This window comes from Hibiscus syriacus, unplaced genomic scaffold (genome assembly GCF_006381635.1).
Source record: "Hibiscus syriacus cultivar Baekdansim isolate YM2019G1 unplaced genomic scaffold, ASM638163v2 tig00110557_pilon, whole genome shotgun sequence".
Classification (NCBI taxonomy): Eukaryota; Viridiplantae; Streptophyta; class Magnoliopsida; order Malvales; family Malvaceae; genus Hibiscus; species Hibiscus syriacus.
Window position 1 is genome coordinate 1,404,797 of NW_024062780.1, and position 22,789 is coordinate 1,427,585.

Sequence of the window (22,789 nt, forward strand, 5' to 3'; positions counted from 1 at the left end):
TCAAACATGTATTTTGTTGTACAATCAATTATGTAAATGAAGTCTTTGTAAAAAAAGGGTAAACTACGCATTTAATACTTAATCTATCAATTTTAGTTTGTTTTAATACCTAAACTTTCAGTTTTTTCAAAATCATACCTAACGTTTAATTTTCATTTCATTTTAGTACTCCACCATTAAAAACTTAACGCGTTAAGTACCTAAACTATTAGTTTTGGCTCGTTTCTAAACTTTCAATCTTTTCAAAACTTAACGTTAAATTTTGAATGAGGTGCTAAAATGAAACAAAAACTAAAGTTTTTAACGACCGGGTACTTAAATGAAACAAAAACTAAACTTTAGGTATGGTTTTGAAAGAATTGAAAGTTAGGTACTAAAATAGACCAAAATTAATAGTTTAGGCACTAAACACGTAATTTACCCCAAAAGATTATGTAAATGAAGTACCCTGGTCTCAAGTGATAAATATAGGCCCATGACTTTGGTGCTTGAGAGGTATATGTTGTGTCATTATCTGCAATTCCTATCCACATAATGGGTCAATATTTCCATGCATGCTATATCTGCTATCAAGATTATGCTCCCCCTCCCAGTTTTACCATAACCATAAACCAACACGAAAGAAACAGTATGCAGAAGCATTTCAATATCCTCAAGATAAGATAGTATGAACAGATTATAATATAATATATATTCAAAAAAAGATTTAGTTCATGAACAATGTACACAAACTATGGAGATGCAACTGTTTAAACTCAGATTCTCTAAAAGAACAATATCCTTCAGACATAAATGATCGAATTCGGATCCTATAAAGATCTTCATATCTATGAAGAAGTGTGAAACTATCTCCAAACTAGTGCCCCGTTATAACTGCAGAAAAGGAATTCCAAATCAAACGGAACTTACTAGTGGAACCTTAAAGAGGCAAGGTAACCTGGCCTAATACTCTTGTGCCACGCCTTAATTGATTGGTCTTGGGGAAAAAGTAATTTTAAAAAATATCAGGACCAAACAAGGATCCAACTGTTGCAAAAGAAAATTAAAAAAGAAGAAGAAAAGGGCAGGCCAAGATATTTTTAATTTTTTATTTGGTTGTACATGTTTCTTACTCGGTCTGCAACTGCATTTGCACTATGACTCATATTATGGTATGGAATGAGATCGCAAAACACAAATTTTAAGAAAATAATACTCTTCTTCCACTCCTTCGTTTCCAGGAAATTTCCTGCAATTTTATTTGTCTGTCATCTTCTTCCCTTTTATGTCAAGTTCTTAAATCGCTTTCCGTATAAGCCATTTTTCATAGCTGGCCAAGCTGATATTTGGTTCAAAAAGGCAGCACAAACATTACCATTTTCATAAGACACTACCAAATATGCAAAATCAAGAGAAAACCAAACCAAACGTCCACCTTTCTTCATATGCTCATCAATGGATTAAAAGAAGGGCTAAATATAAGAAACTTCGAAACCAAAAGCAGTTCATATACGCTATATATAAATCAAGAGAGAACCAAACCAAACTACCTTTTGAACTTGGGTTTGTTTAGAATGTAAATCAAATAGAAAGAGCTGAGAAACAGCTTTCAGATCGAAGCAGATGAGGGCGCTTAACTCCTTCAAGCCCAGGCAACACGCTACTCGATTTAGTCCTAAGAGCCCTGGGCGAATCCAGGCTTCGACGGAGAATCCTTACCATGGCGAAAATGGGGTCCTCCGTCTTATCCGAAGGACTCCACGCCCTAAACTTCTCGCAGAAACGGATGTGTCGCTCCAACGCTTCCTCGGCGGAGATAAGCGTCTCCGATCTCAGGGCCTCGTCTTTGACCGCCTCGATGCACAGACCGCAAATCCAACGGCCCTGGTAACGTTCCCGGACACGCGTGACGTAAGCAACGGTGCATTCCTCCGTGAAACCGCAACACTCGCATTTAACGCAGTGGGTTTCGGTCGGGGCGGTCACTTTGCTCGGTGGGTTTGGAGTGTCTGAGCCTGATATTGCCATTGCAAGGAACCAATCATCGAAAGCTCTGTCCTTTTCTCAGGATGCTTTGAAACTTTCTGTGCAACTTTTGTTTATATGGTGGAGTGAGTGAAGGAGATTTATAGCACGTGGGTGAGATGAAGAGAGAAAAATCAGATGTAGTGGTTTCTGCGTTTGTGGGCTGTTTCATGGGTTCATCGAACCAGGGCTATAAGGCGTGGGTCTTTTTAGATTTGTTTTTTATTGAATAATGATCCTATTAATTACTATAAAGAAAATTTAAGATTTAGGGTTATAATCAAAGTTAAACCAAGGGTGATTTGATCCAAGTACTGTTCATGCTGACTGTCGCAACCGTCTTTCGGTTGGGGCCCCGGAATTGGGCTTCGACTTGAATGAATTGGGTTAGAGTCGCCACCGACCATTTTAAAACGAATTTAGGTGGGTCGGGCACCATCTTACCTGATCTACGTTGTACCAGAAATGTGTCGGGTTCGGGAGTCGGTTACGGTCAAGGAAGGATTAGCACCCTTGAACCGCCCTTTCGGTACCAATTAATTCGTCGGTTGTCTTTAATTGTGAAAAATTAGAAACTTAAATTAAAATTAAAAAAAAATCGATTCAGATTACTTACCTTTGACCGATTGAGATTACTACTAAAAAAGGAGAATAATGTTAGATGGAAAAATAAGTTAATAAAAATAAAAGGCCAAAAAAAATATTTAATAGTAATAAAATGGAAACGATATGAAGTAAAATAAATAATACTAATAATAATTTAAAAATGATAATAATAAAGTAAAATAAGAAATTAGGGGTTAAATTGCAAAGAATGTAAAATATGAATGGTACCAAATTGAATCAATTGAAAAGTCCGTGGCCAAATTGCATATGATGACTGAAATGAAATGCACTTCAAACCTTGGGGGACGGCGGAGAGGATTTAACTATCCTCTAATTACAAGGCAGTCCATGGTATATAAATAGCCTAAAACGCCCATTTTAATTCATTTCTCTCATTTTCCAGACTTCTTCTTCTCTCAAATGAGAGATAACTCTCTCAAACAGCCCCCTCGGCCGAGCCTCTGCCACCGAACGCCGCCGCTTCCAGCCACCGACGGTGGTGGCCGAAAAATCTAACCTACTCTCAAAATGCTCCTCTAGCTACCCTAAACATGAACCTGAAGCCCAAAACCCCAAAAACCTTGCCAATCAGTGTAGATCTAAAACGAAAGTCTTTCACTTCCCCGGTGCTCTTACTTCTCGCTTTGCTCGGTTCTTTGTTGTTTTTGTATTTTTGTGTATTTTTATGAGTTTCGTTTTGGCTTTTGGTTGCTGTGGTAGGTTTCGGATTTTGGTATTTTATGTTTGTGGTTGTTGTGGTGTTGTCTCGGTTGAGGTTTCTGTGTTGATGGATCTCGTGTGTACCCTCTGTTGATGGTTTCTCGTGATGGTGCTATGGTTCTCACCGTTGATGATGGTTTTTTCTGTTAGTATCTTGGCTTGATGATGTTTTGTTCCAGAAAATGGTTCTTGGTTTTGTTGTTCTTGCGTTTGTGGTTCTCTCTCGTGTTTGATGTGTTGGTACTGTGGGTTCGTTCGTAGTTGGCTCCGATTTGTTTGACCGTGGTGGTCTCTATAGATTTTGGGTACTGTTGATGGTTCTTCGGTTTACTGTCTTCAATGGTTCTCGATGATGGTCCTCCTTTTCCTGATACCGTTCTCCTCTGGTATTTATATAGCCCGTTGGGAGGCTGTTTCCGGTGATTTCTGGGATGATCTCGGATATTTCGGGGTCATGGGTTCGTGGTTGACCGGCTATCCCGGGATGGGTCAGTCCCGGGATCCCGGCTGGCCGTTTTGGTATTGACTGTTGGCCACGCGTGTCCCCTTGACTCCCCCATGCGACGCATTGACTGGCATCATTTTTAGGGTTCTAAACCCTAACGCTTACTGGGTTGGTTCAGGCCTTCCAAACCGAACTGAAACTTGTTGGACTGGATCTGGACCCAAAAAAACAATTAAATTAAATTAAATTAAATGAATAAAATGTAATGAAAATAATAATAATAATAACATACTAATAATAATATAATATAAACTATATAATATATATTTCAAAAATATTTTTTAAAACTATATATATTCTTAAAAAATTTCCAAAACTATATATTATAGTTTTCAAAAATGATTTAAGAATATTATATAAGATTCCAAAATATGTTTTAAAACTATATATTATATAATTTTTCAAAAATGTTTTTTTTAAAACTATATTATATATATTTTCAAAATGATTTCAAAACTATATATATATATATTTTCAAATGCATTTTCAAAAACTATACATTATATATGTTTTCAAATTTTTTTAAAAACTATATACTATATATTTTCGAAATGTTTTTGAAACTATATAGTACATATATTTTAAAAACATTTTCAAAAATTATATTATATTGCTATAAAAAACGGACGAAAATGAGTGTCTACACTGACCCAATTATTATAAAGAATTAAGGGGTGAAAGTTATTTTTTTCATAAATTTTAGAACTCTATAGCTTAAAGATGCAAGCTCTGTATTTTTCTGAGAATTTAGGGTTCTAAATTCATTTTCTTTTTGATTTATTACATGTTTTCCATGTTGGTTTGTCATAATGTGGCTAGGTGGGTATTTCCATTTGCAATTGTCTTTCTCACATCGATTTTCCTGCTTGTTAACACATACATAGCTGAGTGTATCCGATGGTACATCTTTAACATGATATGGACACGATGGATAGGAAAAATAACAAAAAACTTATATGAACACCATAAAAGCTCATAATCTTCAAATTTGAGTCCAAGATGCATTGGATGGAAAAGAAAAGGAAAGTAGTAGCATACAGGAATCATAAATCTGAAAGTTGGTACTGAGTACAGGACATCCTAAAGCGTTTCGTGATGCTACAAGTATCGGTTGAAACTTCAATTATTGAAACCAGTACCGGTGTGGTACTTTATTATTAAGCTTTCGTTTAATTGGGGTAAGTGAGTAGAGAAAGGAGATTCTCGTGTTTGGGGAACCGCGGTACAAGCTCCGAACGCTTTGCAAGCTCAAAGTCTTGGAACTGGAAGGCAGGTGCGCAGGTGCATCCTACGAGCGAGTAATGACTCTCGGCATCACTCGGTTCATTTTTCGTCACCACTCCGTCAGTCGAAATGTGGAAATCCTTTGTCGGAAATGCACCAAACCAAACATTTGGAGGCACTGTGTACTGCACCTTTTGATCATTCAACAAATCAGGCCCCAAACATGTTAGTTTTACTTGCCCATCTTTCTCATCCAGCTCCAGGACCTGTTTCAATTATGCTTCAGAACAACAATGAATATAAATGAAATTATAACCCCCAAAGATTATAGTTCCTATATGATATGATTCACATTTTTATCGACTTACATCAATAACATTTCAAGTTATATATCAGTTCCGTGTCATGATTAAAAGGGAACTGTTATGGCTTGAACAAGTTCAATTGTAGGCCATTACCGTCAGAGGTTCTCCCAAATAAAAATGCCAGGTCTCGGCACAGGGTATACGATGAAGATGAGACACATTCCCGGACGGTAACAAGAAGTAAATACTCGTGCTAACAGGGCGATCCACTTTGTCTGCGATGAAGATTCGATCATGTTACGATGGGAAATACAACTAAGGAAGCACTAGTAAATAAATATTGGCATACACTGGATAAGAAGAGAGAAAGAAACCAAATTCGTGAATTCCAAGGACAATGGCAATCTGGGTGTAATTTTCAATGGAATGTGCTTTTACAGAGTGCGAAGCATTCCCTTACAGACACTATAAACAGCACGCAGATAACAAAAACCTTCTGCTTCTAATTTACTTCTCAGCAAAATCAATGTTGAAAAAGAATGAATTGAATTTGGCAATCACAATTTGTTTGAATATATGAATGATATTTGGAACCAACAAATTATAGATCAGATAGCATTGAAAGGGGGGGGGGGAAGCTATAATTTTCCCAGAATCAAAGATTTGATCTTTAATTGACAGCAACAGAAGTGAAGTCATCAAAGATAAGGCATGTATACAAAAAGAGCTTACATTGAGGAGGAAGATGAGATTTGGAGAGCAAAACCGAATTATCCCTGAAAGATTCAGCAAAGAAACCACCTTCGGGTGTGGAGCAAGATTCAACTTTGCTGCAATCTCCGATGCAGAAGCCATGCCTTTTTCCCTGAAACTGCGCCTTTTAACTCAAGGAACAAATGTTTCACTCCAACAACCACCAAACTTATGTTTCCGATCCCTTTTGACTGTTTTATCACACAAGGAAACCCAAGGCTTACCTAATAACTTCCCAATTTTCCTTTGGGTAAACTACCTGTTTAGTTTTCCATATATTATATTTTCTGTTTTGGTCACGATTTCTTTTTTTTAAATCACATCTATTATTGCGTTTTGGTCATACACCGTTAAAAAATTAATAACAATACAGACTTAGCATTTTTTTATTTTGAAAACTGATATAATATTACTTTATAGCGACATGTCCATGTCAGCATTACCGTTAATTTTTTAATAGTGTGTGATTTAAACATAACCAAAAATATAATATTAAATATGATTTTGAAAAAAATTAATAATTGTGTGACCAAATGAGTAGTTTACACTTTTATTTACATTTTCTAACATGTTAGGTAGATCTGGAAATCTTTGCAGTTCGGAGGATGTTGGGCTAGATTTTGGATGACTTGGGGCTTGGCTATTTTACGTGTACTTTATTAGTTCAGGGCCTATCCATACCACATATATCTCATCCATGCAAAAGGATTATATTTATCTTGCTTTCTTGTTACGTACATATTACATCTTTTTACATTACTATTTTCTGAGTTCAAATTGTGATTTCTTTCCCAAAACCAAAAAGGGAAGACGAAAGCATGACTAAGATTACATCCTAATCATTCTTGGAAAAAAAAACTTTTTCACATTTTCAAGATTTCTTATCCTAACATACAAACAAATACAAGATGATCTCGATCATTGTCGGCAACCTCAGCAACCCTTTTTCGGTCTCATCTATAAGGCTATGTGAAACTAGGCCTGCATTGCGATTTAACTTATCTCTTCTATCCTAGTAACGACTTCGTTTAAGTGTATTCTTTTATCGGGGTTACTTTCGACGCAAGAAGCTCCGAGCTCGAGGACTGAAGAATCGAATCGGTTGAAGATTCATCGTTTGCTATCTCGGGATCAATCAATTCCAGAGCACGGTCCTCTGATATCGATGTTTGTACCCATTGCACGATATCGATCCCGCCCTCGTTGTTGCTTAGATATTGTGAAGGTAGTTTACCTGTCATGATTTCCAGGATGATGATTCCTAGACAAAAAACATCTGATCTTGAGGAGACTTGTTGGTATTGAATATATTCTGGAGATTTGTAAGCAAACAATGCTTGAGCGACATGGTTGGGTCGGCCAGTGGTTGAAAAGTATAGTCACTTAGTAATGGATTGTAGTTTTCAGATAAAAAACATTGCTGGATTTGAGGTTCCCATGGGGGACCTCGTATATTGCGAACTCTTTGTGAATGAAACTGAGTCCGTGAGTGATTCCTTTGATGATCTTTAAACGTGTCGGCCAATTTAGATTAACTCGGACGTCTTTAGCACCTGAAATTTGGAGTTTTGATCGGATTCAGAGAAGACTAAGAAGAAGAAGCCATTGAATATGAATATAAAATGAAAGTTACCATGCAAGACGTATGACAAGCTGCCCTTGGGCACGTATTCTGAAACAATGAGCTTCTCCTCTTTCCTACAATTGTATGCTAATGGCGTCAAAACATTGTTGTGCTTCAATGCCCCGAACCGCCTCATTTTAGCATCGAACTCATCTTTTCTCAGCCTGTTCAACCATCTCATTCTCTTCACCACCACGGCCAATCCATTAACCATCGTAGCCTTATACGCAGAGCCCAACGCGCCATTTCCAAGCACCTCGGCGGTTGCCTTCATCAAATCGTGCAACCCGAATTCACCTCTCTCACCATTCACTATGACCATGTCAACCGTCCCGCCCTTGGTGGCCGGTGCCTTCGGGTCCCTCCTTGAGCCTGGTTTACTCCTCGGACTCGAATCTACTGGCCTTCGATGGATGGATTCCGGTGGTAAGCGGACCGGCAGCACCTCGGCTCTTACAGTTTGCTTACTTTGACCTCTTACACCATCTTCCTTCTTAGTCTTACAGTTTGCTGAGAAGAGGGAGGCTACCACAATGCACAGTACAAAAAACATGGTCGTGGCTACAAGCATTACGTTGCCATGGTAAATGGATTTGGCTCTATCGGCTTCAGTTCGGTTTTGGTTTTGGTTTTGGATTTTACCCGAAGGCGACGGACTTGAAGCTACCGGCGGTGGGGCTGGGGGAGCTTCTTTTATGCAATCATTGGCAGTCGGTTTCCCGCAAAGTCTTACATTCCCTTGGAATGAATCGGCGCCGAACTTGGCCAAACTTTTGGGATGTGTCCTTGCAAGTAATTAAGAGATAGGTTAAGGGACGTAAGAACACTCGGATATTTCAATGGCGGGATCGACCCTGTGAAGTGGTTTCCCTCGAGGTGGAGTTCTAAGAGATAATGTAGATCCATCACGGACTCAGGGATATTCCCGGAGAATTGATTTTCATTTAACCACAATTTCTTCAAAGATCTCATCGTTGCAAATAATCATTGGGTATCGCACCGCTGAACTGATTACGAGTCAAGTATAAAGACCTCAAAGCACCGAGTTTATTGAATTCCGGGATCGGACCTGTGAACGAGTTCCTCATTAAGCTGATGGATCTCAAGTAACGAAGTTGAAGCAAAGGCTGGACGTCGACAGTTCCCGAAAGGTTTAAATCCGCCAATTGGAGACCAGTAATATACTCCCCGGCACATGACGCCGACCCATTTCTTCTGACAGGGAGAAACAGCTGGCCCCGGAATCCAACCACTCAAATTACCTTGTGTAAACGATTCCTTGAACTTAATTAGGATGTCTGCATCAGATTGAGAAGAACAAAGGGTCGGAAAAGAAAGGGTGATAAACAGAAGCGTAAGGAGATGGAGGAGGCGAACAGCGGCCATTACTGATCGGAAATAATGAAGCTCCGGATAGAAACAGCCGCCGCTCGGAGAAATCATGTGGTTTCGTGAGTCTTGGTTTGGGGGGTTGTGTATTGTGATTGCCATGGCGGTGAAGTGTATTGTGGGCTTTGAGAGGCTGGCAAGTTATATTGGGGGGCTAATAATAGAATCGGCAATTGAGGTTTGGGATTGAAAGGGAGAAGAGTTAGGCCTGCAACTCTGTTTTGACTTTGTCAATGCTTTCTCCGTTGCTTATTTTGGGGTTAAAGATTTAACTTCAATCTCGGACTCCGAGCCTGTGACTGTTGTGAGGATCCGAACATGATCAACATCGCTCCCCCTCGACGTGGAAGAGACCTCAGGATTTTCTATAGAATAAATTTATCATTTATCATTTTTTTCATTTTAATAAATAAATTAATAAAATTATGGGTAAATTACAAAATAGTCCCCTGAATATAGGATAATGTTTTATAAATATTTTGACTATTAAAAGTTATAAAATAGTCTCTTGACTATAGAGTCTTACTTGGTTAAGTCCATCAACTATTAAAAGTTATAAATGGTTACTCGGCTATTCATTATGTTTCAAACTCATAATTCTATGTTAAAATTTTGACTACCGTCTGAGTTGTACGTTAACATACTAACTGAGATATGATAAAATTTGATCTCATAATCTCAAATGACTATCATATCTCAGTTAACACGTTAAATCCAACTCAGACGACCATTAATTTTTTAACAAAAAATGATGAGTTTAGAACATAAAGAATAGTCGAGTGACCATTTAGTAACTTTTAATAGTAGAGGGACTCAACAAATCAACTCCCTACAGGGGATCGTTTTGTAACTTTTAATAGTTAAGGGACTCAATAAAATAGTATCTTATAGTCGAGGGACCATTTTATACTTTTTCCTAAAATTATGAGTATATGAAACTAAAATATATTTTTATAATTACTAATAGATTATAATATTTTTTAAATTAATCTAGGATAATTACATGCGGTAACATTTAAACTAAAATATATTTTTTATAATTATTAATAGATTATAATTTTTTTAATTAATCTAGTATGATTACATGTTGTAGTATTTATTTTAAAGATTTTTAATTATTTAACAATAAATAATCAAACATCATAGTCATTGATACTCAAATCAAAGATTTTTATTAATATCAATCATTATTTTAACCAAGTCGATCCGTATAAATATTTAAAATATTTAAAAATTTAATATAAAGATTAATAAATACATAATAATAAAAAAAACACTCCTAATGTTTGATTAAATAAATATTTTTTTATCATTTTTATTTAGAGCAATTTAAATTTTAAAGTATTATTTTGAGAAAAAAATTTATTCCGTGAATGAATATTGTTAGTAAACAAATAATTATCACGATAGAATATAAATATTTTAATATTAAAATAAAATATTATAGACCAAAAACTAAAGAATTACAATAATTATTTTTTTGTCCTTTAGATTTTAAAGTTTTACATCGATTAATCTGAATCGACTTAAGTCGTTAACCTGATTTTGGTGGATGTCTCTTAATAGTGATATCAAGCTATTTACCACTTGAACAACCCCGATTCTAAATAATTATTTAATTAGATTTTAAATAATTTTTTATTTTAAAATAAATATTAAAAATTAAAATAGTTGTTTAATCAAATATTAGTAAGCATAAATTAAACTTTTATGTTAAAAAAATAGGAGTTGTGGCATGTTTAAACCAGAAGTCTTGAGATCGTGATTTATATCTCTCGCCTTCATCGGTCACTTGCCTTGAAACGCACTCTTCATTTACGAACAACAGAGCTACTAGCTACCGGAAGTTAACATCTCACCTAAAAAAATACAACCTTTTGTATTATTTTTCACTCTTCTTGTACAAAGGATCCTCCTTTTATGTGTTCCAAATCCAACTGCCAAAAGACGTTTTCTTTTAACCGAATTTCTCCGATCACAAAAAACCCCAGAGATGGTGGAGACATTGCCGGTTGGGCGGTCTCAGTTACATCAACAAAGGCTGGAGCTTAAGAGACGGGTTATGTCATTGCTTTCGTCGCATAAAACTCTCCTGACTGTCCTCTGGATCGCGGCTTTCGGTTCGGTTTTCTTATGGCAACGGAGTATTGGAGGGGCTGGTTTCTCTATGTTCGCCAAAGCTGGACCGGGTCGGTCTATACCCAAGATGCGTCCTTTCGTGTTTAATTTGACTGATTTTGGTGGGGTTGGGGATGGGGTCGCTGATGAAACGGCGGCGTTTGAGAGGGCTATCCTGACGATCTCCAAGTTTGGGAAGAAAGGTGGTGCGCAGCTCAATGTGCCGCCCGGGAAGTGGCTCACGGCCCCGTTTAATCTTACTAGTCATATGACTTTGTTTCTAGCTGAAGATGCTGAGATTCTTGGAGTCCAGGTTTGTGCTTTCAATTCCGTTTCGTTTTCAACTCATTTGCTTAAATCATTTGAAATGGTGATTCCCCCTCTTAGATCAATCTTCATGCTGAACTCAATATCTTAGGATGAAGTTTGAGAATGAATCTCCGTTTTGGCTTGTTAACTAAACAAGCTTCTTTTATGAAGACAAGATTGAGTTTCTCGCACAAATTGCTTAATATGCTTAGTTGTTATAGGCTATGAATTGTGATGAATGGAGAAAGATGATTTGGTTCTAGTTTAAGTAATGTCCCAGAGTTGAAGCTAGTTTTTTAAGTTTTGGGTTTAAAACTTCTGATTTAGGTGGCTTCATCTTGTGGTCTTTGTTAACAATTACAATGCCTATTGCTGATTTTGGATGTGATCTTTTCCCGGTATTATACAGGACGAGAAGCGATGGCCTTTAATGCCTCCATTGCCTTCATACGGGCACGGAAGAGAGCATAAGGGAGCTCGGTTTGGGAGTTTAATTCACGGGCAAAACCTCAGAGATGTTGTTATAACTGGTTAGCTTATTTTACCTTCCCTAATAGGCAGTAATTTCAGTTTTTAAGTCACTTTGTAATATTTCTTCATGAGTTGCTAGCATTACTTTTTCTATCTGTTGTCTATGACCTTCTCGAGCTTAAGCATTTAGTAAAAGAATTATAGCCTTATAGAGAACTTTATAGTTAATTTATTTTAAGACAGTTATCGGTAAACCATATAGTGAATTTCATTATTGGAACTTGTATTTTTAGTCTATCCATTGTGAATGAGCCAATTTAGCTTTTCCGAGTCATAGAACATGATAATTGATCCCTCTAAAATACTATAATACACTCCTATGCATACAGCTTCCATAAATAGTTTCTGCATCCTTTTTCATATGGAGAAAGGGGAAAGGAACAGCCTTTTCAGTGTTTCGGTTGATTACACGTTGCCTGCTTGCTCCCTTTTCTTCCGTTGTAACAAGGATGAATGTTTATGAATCGGTATAAATTTTAAAGCCAGTTGCCAAGTTGGTGAAACGGTCATAATTAATAAAGAAATTTGTACGGCAGCTTGCGACACATGTAATCTAGATTTGATTCACTCAAAATTTGACTATAAAATATTAGTAGCTGAGTGAGTCCCTTGTATAGTTTGATTCAGATAAAACGAAGATTAAGACTTTTATTATGCACAAATCATTTTGTTGCTGTCTGTGGCTGATTTTACCCTCTGTTTTCACAAATCAACAGGGCATAACGGTACCATAAATGGACAGGGCCAATCATGGTGGAAGAAGTTTCGCCAAAAGCTACTCAACAACACCAGAGGTCCACTTGTGCAGATAATGTGGTCAAGTGACATTGTAATCTCTAGTATAACCTTACGCGATTCTCCGTTTTGGACTTTTCATCCATATGACTGCAAGAATATAACAGTAAGGAATGTTACCATCCTGGCTCCAATACTTGAAGCCCCAAATACTGATGGAATTGATCCTGGTAAGTGATCCATTCTACTTGTAAATAGAAGAAAAAAAATGTCCATTCATGCTATGAACTGCACAGAAACTTAAAAGCCGAGAACGTATGAATTAGCATCCTGAACTGAATTCTACGAAATGTGTGAGCAAATTGCAACAAATTTGCTTTCATTATTTTGTTTTTTTACCTCCTTTTCCCATTTCCTTTGTCACATATAAAGTCAGAAAAATCTAGGCCCGTGTACGCTACATTTCAGCTTGTTGATTTGATGTGGAGAAAGACGGAAAAAGATTAATGCATTCTAAATGTGACTAATTGCAAGCCATTTATGTCGTAAACAGATTCATGTGAGGATATGGTAATAGAGGATTGCTACATAAGTGTTGGGGATGATGCAATTGCGATAAAGAGTGGCTGGGATCAATATGGCATAGCTTATGGACGACCCTCGAGAAACATTCTTATCAGAAACCTCATTGTCCGTTCTATGGTCAGGTGAAGTTTCTTCAACTAGTTTTCCTCCATCTTTGTGAATATTCTACTGCCTGATTTCCTTCATGTTTTTCATATGCCAACCATAAGTCGATAACTATACGCTCCATGCAATCATATGTAACCACTATGCGTAAGACTTGTAGCATTCATTCATGGATACTTGTTGCAATATTTGATAACTTATGTTAATAATTTTTTCACTGAACAATAGAAGCAAAAGTCGACTTTTTTAAAAACTCAAATTTTGTGTTAAACCAGTTATGGTTTGTCGTTAAGCATTAGAATTTTGTCAGTTATGATTCCTTCCTTTCGTAGAAACATGTGTAATTATTCAGATGATAACAAAAATTCTGCCTTGACTGAACCATGCCACAGTGCTGGCGTATCGATAGGCAGTGAGATGTCTGGTGGGGTATATAATGTAACTGTGGAGAATGTCCTCATCTGGAGTTCTAGGCGTGCAGTTCGAATCAAGACTGCAGTCGGAAGAGGTGGATACGTTAGAGATATAACCTATCAAAATCTTACATTTGATGGTGCCCGAGTTGGAATTGTCATCAAGACAGACTACAACGAGCACCCTGACGATGATTTCGACAGAAAGGCCCTCCCAATAGTAAGGGACATAAGCTTCACCGAGATATACGGTCAAGGAGTCCGTGTACCTGTTAGAATACACGGAAGTGAAGACATTCCCATCAGAAACGTGACGTTCAGGGATATGTCTATCGGGATAACATATAAGAGGAAGCATGTATTCCAGTGTGCCTTTGTGGAAGGCTGCGTAATAGGGACTGTCTTCCCTGCTCCCTGTGAGAACCTTGATAGATACGATGAAGAAGGAAGACTCATATTGCGATCTGAAGCCCAAAATGTAACAGATATAGATTATGACATATGAGAAAATGGCGGTTCGCTGTCGGCCAGCCATTCTTTCTTGGATCAGAGCTCAAAGGCACGAAGTTTGTATGAGATAATTTTGCAAGAACTATGGAGCAGAGCAAGCATGTTTATTTCCTTACCGGTTTTTGGCTCCACTTTTATAATTTGTAAGATTCACTGAGCCGTGTACTGAGAAATTCAAGTAGCTTGTATACATTTTTCACCAGCTTGCTGAAACCAGTTTCATAGCATGCATCCCCCTTTTTAACCAGGCTTTATACCACACCACTTATTAAATCTAAACTCACAGTTCCTTACGAATGTGCCAATTTAGCTAGTTTGATAAACTAAATTTTAATCTCTTTTAGCGTTCGCTGCAAATTCGGACAGTTAAAGAATCATTATGATATTATTTGTCGAGACCTTTATCGTAACATATTAGTTCAATAAAATCCAAAGATCGATGGACTATGATGTCACACGGACCATTAGATGTGGTCGACCAAAAATTTTGTTTTTAAAATCAATGTATTCATTTGCATAAATTCATAATTTGACATACATAAAAGCATATTTTAAAATACTTGTTTTACAAATTTGGGAGCCCCACAGTAATTTGAATTTAAGTTTACAAGATATTCAAACATTACATCTTGACCTAACATACATGGGTTCATTTACAATACATGTCACTAGTACAAACGCCGAGACATACTCAAAGCTGGCGGCTGATGCATTTTGGTCTAGGCAAGGCTCCTAAAAATGCTCCTGATCCTATCTTGCGCACAGAAACAAATTTCGAACGTTGAACTCACAAGCTCAGTGCCACACTAATAACCAATCTAAACTACATGCATCCTCTATTGATCATACTTAAAACATACTTAATTCATAATTGCTAGCTTACGAGTATGCCAACTAAAACTTACACACAAAGGTAGGAATCATGGTTTGACTGAGGGGCTATATCTCGGAGCTCACGCACCCCTTTATCCTACCTAGGGTGAAAATTCAGAATTCTACATCGGATTGCTTCACCCGCTAACTTGCTTCGTCGAGACTTGGGGCATCTACGCCCAGCTAATAAAGATGTGCAACGAATCTTAAGGTTGGTCATATCTTAGCATACAAACATTCCCTTATATTCTAGAGTGATTCGGGTGTCCGTCTCGTTACCCGAACGTCATACAAGGAAAGTCTTATGATTCCTTAAATAATAGAGTTTCTAAGTTAAATTTAACTTGTTAATATTGTTTTCACTTAATGTCTTATTGAAGGATTAAAGAGTGGTGTGGGCCCCTCAACCATTCTTTTAAAATTTCTCAAAATTTCTTATCTTTGAAAAGGAGGTAGTATCGATACTATCACGTCAGTATAGATACTGACTTAAGAGTATCGATACCCCTACTTGAGTATCGATACCAACAACTTAAAATAGACCTTAAGAAAAAGGGTAGTATTGATACCCCTATGGGGAGTATTGATACTCCGCCCATGGTATCGATACTCCCGTGAGTATCGATACCAAAATGATATACTGGAATTTTACTATCGAGATCTTTCCCTTAGGTATCAAAACCGATCCTAGAGTATCGATACTTCTGCTTTAAAACTTGTATTTTTGACAAGATACGAACAATATCGATACTGACTCATACATTATCGATGTTGACTCATACATTATCGATATTGGCACCCGAAAATGTCTTGTTTGAGCATCTTCAACTATTCTAAACTGTCCTAAAGACCCTAAGGAGGTCCCCAAACATTATTTGTAACACCAAACGACACATAGTCGTCCGATAAGAGCATCACACGGAACCACTGAAGTGGCTAACCAAAATTTTCTTTATCATATTCAATGGGAAAAAACTTACATTAATAATTATTTATGATAAAATAGACAATAACTTTTGTAAAAAATAGTTTATAGTCGGGAGCTCCAAAGGATACAAAAATTAAATGTACAGACCTTGAATTTAAAACAAGTTATGACTCGATTATACAAAATAAAGGTTACAAATATACATGCCCTCTAAAAAGAAATCGAGACGTACTTTTCTTCGAAATTCTGGGTCTGGATCTACCCGATACAAAAGTTCTTCAAGTTCTCCATCTAAGAATATGTGTAAGGAAACAAATTCCAAACGTTGAGCTAACTAACCCAGTGCCACACTAACAACTAAATCATACTAATGGGGGTTATTTAAACATGATCATACATCTGATTAAAAGGTATAATGAATCTATTTAATCTTAATCATTAGCAAGTATCCTTGTGATACTCACTCTCTACGCTATGGTAGACATCATGGTGCGGTTGAGAGATCTATGCATCTTGGAGCTCACATACCCCTCTATTCTACCGAGGATGTGCCCCCCAAAATTTATGCATTGGACAACACCCCCCGACTAGCCCACCCCTTGCGAGTGTCGGACCTTGAGCCCTAGTTAGTCAGTTTAAAATGCCTTGGGCACTCTCTAAGGATATATGGATTGCCTCTATACTTCGACACATTGAATTAAAGGAACTCGAGTGTTCGATTCATTTTCCGAGCATCTAACAAGGCTAGTCTTATTTTTCCCTACTTTATCTAGTTTCTACGTTTGATTTGGCGTTATTATTTTTTCCACTTGTAACCTTATTTGAGAGTAATTATAGATTTCTTGGGAACCTCATTCCCCATTACAATCTCCAGAAAATCCTTAACTTAATTTGTACGTAGGTACATATACTGGCCTTTTAGTATCGATACTGACCTCTAAGTATCAATACTTTGCCTTAGGTATCGATACTCTACCCTATTATCACATGCTTTGAAGAAGTATAGTATCGATACTTACCGTCTAGTATCGATACTTCCAAGCTAGGGTATCGATACTAAACGGGATATCGATATTAAATTTAGATTCAATGTTTAGAAAATAATCTCAATATCGGTACTCCTATGGGGAGTATCGATACTTCTACCCTGGGTATCGATACTCCCATGAATACCGATACTAATTTTAGCTTCGATGTTTTCAAAATTTACTCAGTCGATACTCTTACTCAACTAAGCCGATTTTACATTTTCTAAAGAATAGTATCGGTATTGTTCTTATAGTACCGATACCCCTGCTCGAAAAGGCCTTACTTAGGCTCAAAATTTACACCCAAACTCACGCATATTGCTACAATGAGGTTCCCACTTATTATTAATGTCTTATGTGATCAATAAGAGTCATAAATAAGGCTTCAAAACATACTTATAACATAAAACATTGAACCTACCATTAACATGCACATCAAGCTTATTTCTAAATTTTCATGCTATCTAACACTTCTAATGACCCACTAGAAGTATGAAGAAGTTGTAAGTGTGGTTACCTTGTATTCTTGGCTAAAATGCAAAGCCCCCAACTCAATCAAGAGGTATTTTCTCTTTTCCTTTAGCTTTTGAGCTTTCTCCCACTTCTTTAACTATTCAAGGGTAAAAAAAGAAATTATAAGTAAACTAAATGATGGAAATAAAGATGGGAACATTTCCTAGAACTTAAATCTATCAAAACAACTTATAATCCAAGATTTCTCTCAAACCTCCCAAAAACCCATTTTGGAAACTTAATCTAAAACTTGCAATACGGAGATTAAATTAAAGCTTGAAAGATGATGATTCACATTCTTACCTTGGCTCAAGCAACTAGAATTGGAATGCTTAAAATTTTCTACTTGAGAAAGGAAGAGGAAGAGAATAAAATGAAAGGAAGAATAAGAAGACTTGGTGATATATTTGGAGTTAGTTTACGTGACCTGATATAAAAATAAGGGGGAAGTTTTCAACTGAAAACAAAAATGGGTAAACTACACTTTAGGTCCTTACACTTTCAAGCTCATACAAATATCATTACATTTCATAAAACTTTTGGCCCAACTTAGCCCAATTCCAAATAAACTTAGTCCAAACTATTTTAATAAATCTTTCGGGCTCTAAAATGGATCTTGGGTTAACCCAAACTACTGACCCATGTTTATGGGTGTTATATTATTAGTATCTTATGTAAGTATATTAGGGTCATAAAGAGGTATCATATAACTTAAAAACACATGGATTTGAAATCTACCATGATCATGCTCTTAAATCATTCAAAACTAATATAAGCTACATAAATGCTTGGTAATGCTTACAATTGACATAAGAAGGTTATTAGGGTGTTACCTTAAGGTCGTGGTAGCTGGAAAGAGTCCCAAATTACCCCAAAGTTAACTTCTTTTTCCCTTTGTTTTGGACCCTTCTCCTACTTCTTTCACTAATGCATAAAGAAAAGATATTACTAGCTTATTTAGGAGACTATTAAGAGTCTAAAAGCATTTCTTAAAGTTCACCCTTCCCCAAACACAAGCTAAAATCCTCTATTTCATAAACCTCAGCAAAAACCCATTTGGTTTGAAGCTTAAATCTTGGCATATGGGACTTGAAATGGAGCTCAAGAAATAGAAAAATAACTTTCTTACCTTAGATAACTCAACTAAAAATTGGAATCCTTGGAGCTTCACTTGAAGGAGAGGAAGGCTAAGAAAAAAATGAGAGATATGAGGAAGAGTGTTTGGTGAGGAAGACATCGGAGTTGTTCACGTTATTATTAAGAAAAAAAGGGATTTTAGCTATTGATTTGAAAAATGGTAAAATCACTCTTTAAGTCTCTCTCCTCTTATTTCATAACAATCTTAGCCCCAAATATTAATACTTGAGCCCGAACCAAGCCCAAATCCTAATTAATATTAATCCAACTATCTTACTAAGTCCTTCGGCTTTATTAGCGGGTCTCGGGTCAACCCGAATTTGGGGTATTACAATTATCCATTCCCAAAAGATATGATATGTCTAATAAGATATACAATGTCATTATTTTTAAATTTCAATATATTTTTTCTTTCCGACGAGGGACTTATATCTCCAATTTCTTCAAGACGTGATATTAATCTAACGTCATATCCTACAAAATCGACCGATATTTGATCCCATTATATAGTTTAAAGTACAAAACTAATTTCTTTTTTTAAGAAAGAAAACCGTTTGATATATATAATGTCTTTGCGATTACGTGATAGTTTGAAGAAAGCAAGCAGTTGCAATGATTTGCTGGATTGGTTGGTAGTTTAGCATTAACAAACACTCAATCATTGCTTAATAATAATAGTAATTTAGTAAGTGTCCAATACACGTTTTTTAATTGATATTAGGGGTGTCAAATAACTTAACTAATTCGGTTAACTGATCGAACTAAATTAGTTCGATTCGGTTACAGAATTAGTTCGGTCGATTAAAGGTTAAGAAAATTTTTAGAAATCGATTAACAGTTAATTCGGTTCGAAATCGGTTAATTAACCGAATTAACCGAAATTAAATTTTAAATATTAAATATATTATATATAATATATAGGCTCAACCCAAACCATTTAAAACCCAAGTAATAATTTAAGATTCAATAACTTTTAAACTAAATCAATATTAATTAATTAAAAATTTTATATAAATTTTTATTTTATAATTATATATTATTTAAATTAATTGTAAACTGTTTTTTAATTAAAAAATATTATATATATTATATATAACATATGAGCTAAACCCAAATCATTTAAAACCTAATTAATAATTTAATATCCAATAACTTTTAAACCTAAATCAATATTAATTAATTAAAAATTTATCTGAAATTTTTATTTTATAATTATATATTATTTAAATTAATTATTTTTTTGAATTAAAAACAATTAATTTTTATATAAATTAAAAAATTTTAATTTTTTTTGGTTAATTCGAAAATTAATCGAATTAACCAAAATTTATTCGGTTCGGTTAATATTTTCGAAAAAAAAATCGATTTAATTAACGGTTAAAGAAAAAAAAATTGGTTAATTCGGTTTGATTCGGTTCGGTTTTAACCGAATGAACAACCCTAATTGATATAAACGAAGTTGTTGCTTCATTTCCAACAAATTAATTAACTGATGGGGCTTTTAGTATAAGCTCAAGTGCATGACCAGTCTGAAATAAAAGCAAAACAATTGAATTTAAATTAATTTGAATGATTGACTTTAAAAATACTAATAATAAATAAAATCTAATTTAATTACAAAGAATTATAGTCTTCACAATTAGCTCCAAACTACAATCCTGAGACCTACGTTGAAGGACCAAAATATTATTATTTTTTTACTCCCGATTTCAGAGTTTTGTATTGAGTAATCTGGATTTACCTGTGTTGTACACTTAGCTTTGGTGTTTGAATCTCTCAACGAGGATTTTCTGCATATACAAAGACTCAAACATAAGATCTTACTTAAGTGACATCAGACTACTTATCGCTTAAACCAACCCATTAATAAATGACCAAAATATCAAGCTGCTATTGTAATCTTTTTAACACTTTACCTTAAAGGCGCATAACTATCCTGGATGGCAAAAGCCACGAGATAATGTTCTCAAACTATTTAATTCACGAGATAATGCTTTGGCCATATTATTTGCTGAGATAGGGTGAAATCTACAGTGCAGTCGTAGGTCGCCATGGCATCCGGGCGAGCTAGGAGGTCGCCATGGCATCCGAGCGACCTGTGTGGTGTTTTGCATGAACCATGCACGTCCAATAGGTAGGTCGCCAGAATGCATGTCGCTAGGATGCCCTGGCGACCTACCATGTCGCTTGGATGCCCTGGCGACCTACCCATCGGACGTGCATGGCTCATGCAAAACACCACACAGGTCGCTCGGATGTCATGGCAACCTACGATTGCACTGTATATTTCATCCTATCTCAGCAAATAATATGACCAAAGCATTATCTCGTGAATTAAATAGTTTGAGAACATTATCTCGTGGCTTTTGCCATCCTGGATACTCAAACTTTTTGTGGCATATGTAATCTTCTACCTAACAACTACAACAATACATTAATCAACTTTCAATAAATAACCATCTCATCATTTGATAGAAATTAATTTCGTTTATGATAATTTGTATGAATTATCTGTGTAATAACATGTTATATGCATGACTAATAATGTGATAATGATAAGTCTTCTGATAGTTAGATATTACTCTAATCTTTTGATTAATCTCAAATCCATTCATGATATTGTACATTACACGAATTATATTATACGTATTTGATATATATTATACGTATTTGATATATCATGGCTTATTCTTTCACTTAACCATTATGGATTGCATGTCTCATGTTGTACTGTTGTATAGTTGTGTATTACTGAACTTTACGAGTTTAACGTTCGATTATTTTACACCATTCATGTTGTTAGATCGTGTTGAATTTGTGTTACAATAACGTCATCATTTAGAAATTCCGATGGCATCTGTATCTAAATACAATTCTATATCATCATGGTAGGAAATGTACTATTTGTATGATCCATTGTATATATTGATTATATGATATGCAAACTCATATAATATTTAATGTGTTTTTAGTATCAGTATTTTATCAGTCTTCTTTGTTTATAAACGATTTTACAATTCAATTATTGTTATTTATCTTTTAAATTTATTTTTATTAAAATAATTGTCAACAATTTATGTAACATAATTATAATAAATAAGTACTTTTTAAGAAAACGAAACAAAAGTACCTTAAAAATATCGAAAGCACCTGTTAGAGGAACATGAAATAAAAGGTAAAAGGGTACATGAGACCCTGTATTTGTCAAAAAAAAAAATCAATGTCGCAGTTGATTTTGTTTTTGCTTAATGTGGCATTCGAACTTATAAAGAGAACTTAACTTGGTCATTTGACTAATGATTTCCGTCGTTGACCGTTATGATACTGACGTGACATTTTTAGGTATTGATGTGATAATCCACAATACTGATGTGACAATTCAAAGTGACTGATGATGTAGCAGATAAATTAAACTGTTTTTTAAGTTCAATGGTCAAATTGATTTTTTTTTCTTCAAAAGTTTAAAGGTTTGTTTGATTTTTTTTAAATATTTTAAATTCAAAATATAAAATATTTTAAATTCAAAATAAATAAAATTCAACAACAACTTAAATATAATAATACCAAAAGTAAAAATTAAATTACTAAAAAAATTAAGGTAAAAGGGTACATGAGACCCTTTTTTATCCTTAAAAAACCAATGTAGCACTCAATATTTTTTTTAACTCGAAGTCGCCCTCTAAAATAATTGTGAACACTTTATGTAACACATTAATTATAATAAATGAGAAGTATTTTTCAAGAAAAAGAAACAAAAATACCTTAAAAACTTCGAAAACCTCCTGCGAAGGGAACATAAAATAAAATGATAAAGCATCGCTGTTGGGAAGAAAAAGGTAAAACCAAAGAAAAGAAAAACGTCTCTTTGAAAGCG

General features: G+C 35.4%; 2 protein-coding genes and 2 pseudogenes across 2 annotated transcripts; 1 reads left to right on the plus strand and 3 right to left on the minus strand.

The window, feature by feature from the left end:
• Window positions 1-1,532: 1,532 nt before the first annotated feature.
• Window positions 1,533-18,699, minus strand: LOC120132051. Its single transcript, XM_039148898.1, has 2 exons — window positions 18,695-18,699; window positions 1,533-2,037 (listed from the first exon to the last, which is right to left on the minus strand). The coding sequence occupies exon 2, from the start codon at window positions 2,005-2,007 to the stop codon at window positions 1,561-1,563; it is 447 nt and encodes a 148-aa protein (XP_039004829.1). The 5' UTR covers window positions 2,008-2,037; window positions 18,695-18,699; the 3' UTR covers window positions 1,533-1,560.
• Window positions 4,859-6,299, minus strand: LOC120132050 (annotated as a pseudogene).
• On the minus strand, window positions 7,034-9,127 carry LOC120132047 (annotated as a pseudogene).
• Window positions 11,088-14,502, plus strand: LOC120132048 (probable polygalacturonase). Its single transcript, XM_039148897.1, has 5 exons — window positions 11,088-11,561; window positions 11,967-12,087; window positions 12,805-13,053; window positions 13,377-13,530; window positions 13,906-14,502. The coding sequence occupies exons 1-5, from the start codon at window positions 11,124-11,126 to the stop codon at window positions 14,429-14,431; spliced, it is 1,488 nt and encodes a 495-aa protein (XP_039004828.1). The 5' UTR covers window positions 11,088-11,123; the 3' UTR covers window positions 14,432-14,502.
• Window positions 18,700-22,789: the final 4,090 nt, after the last annotated feature.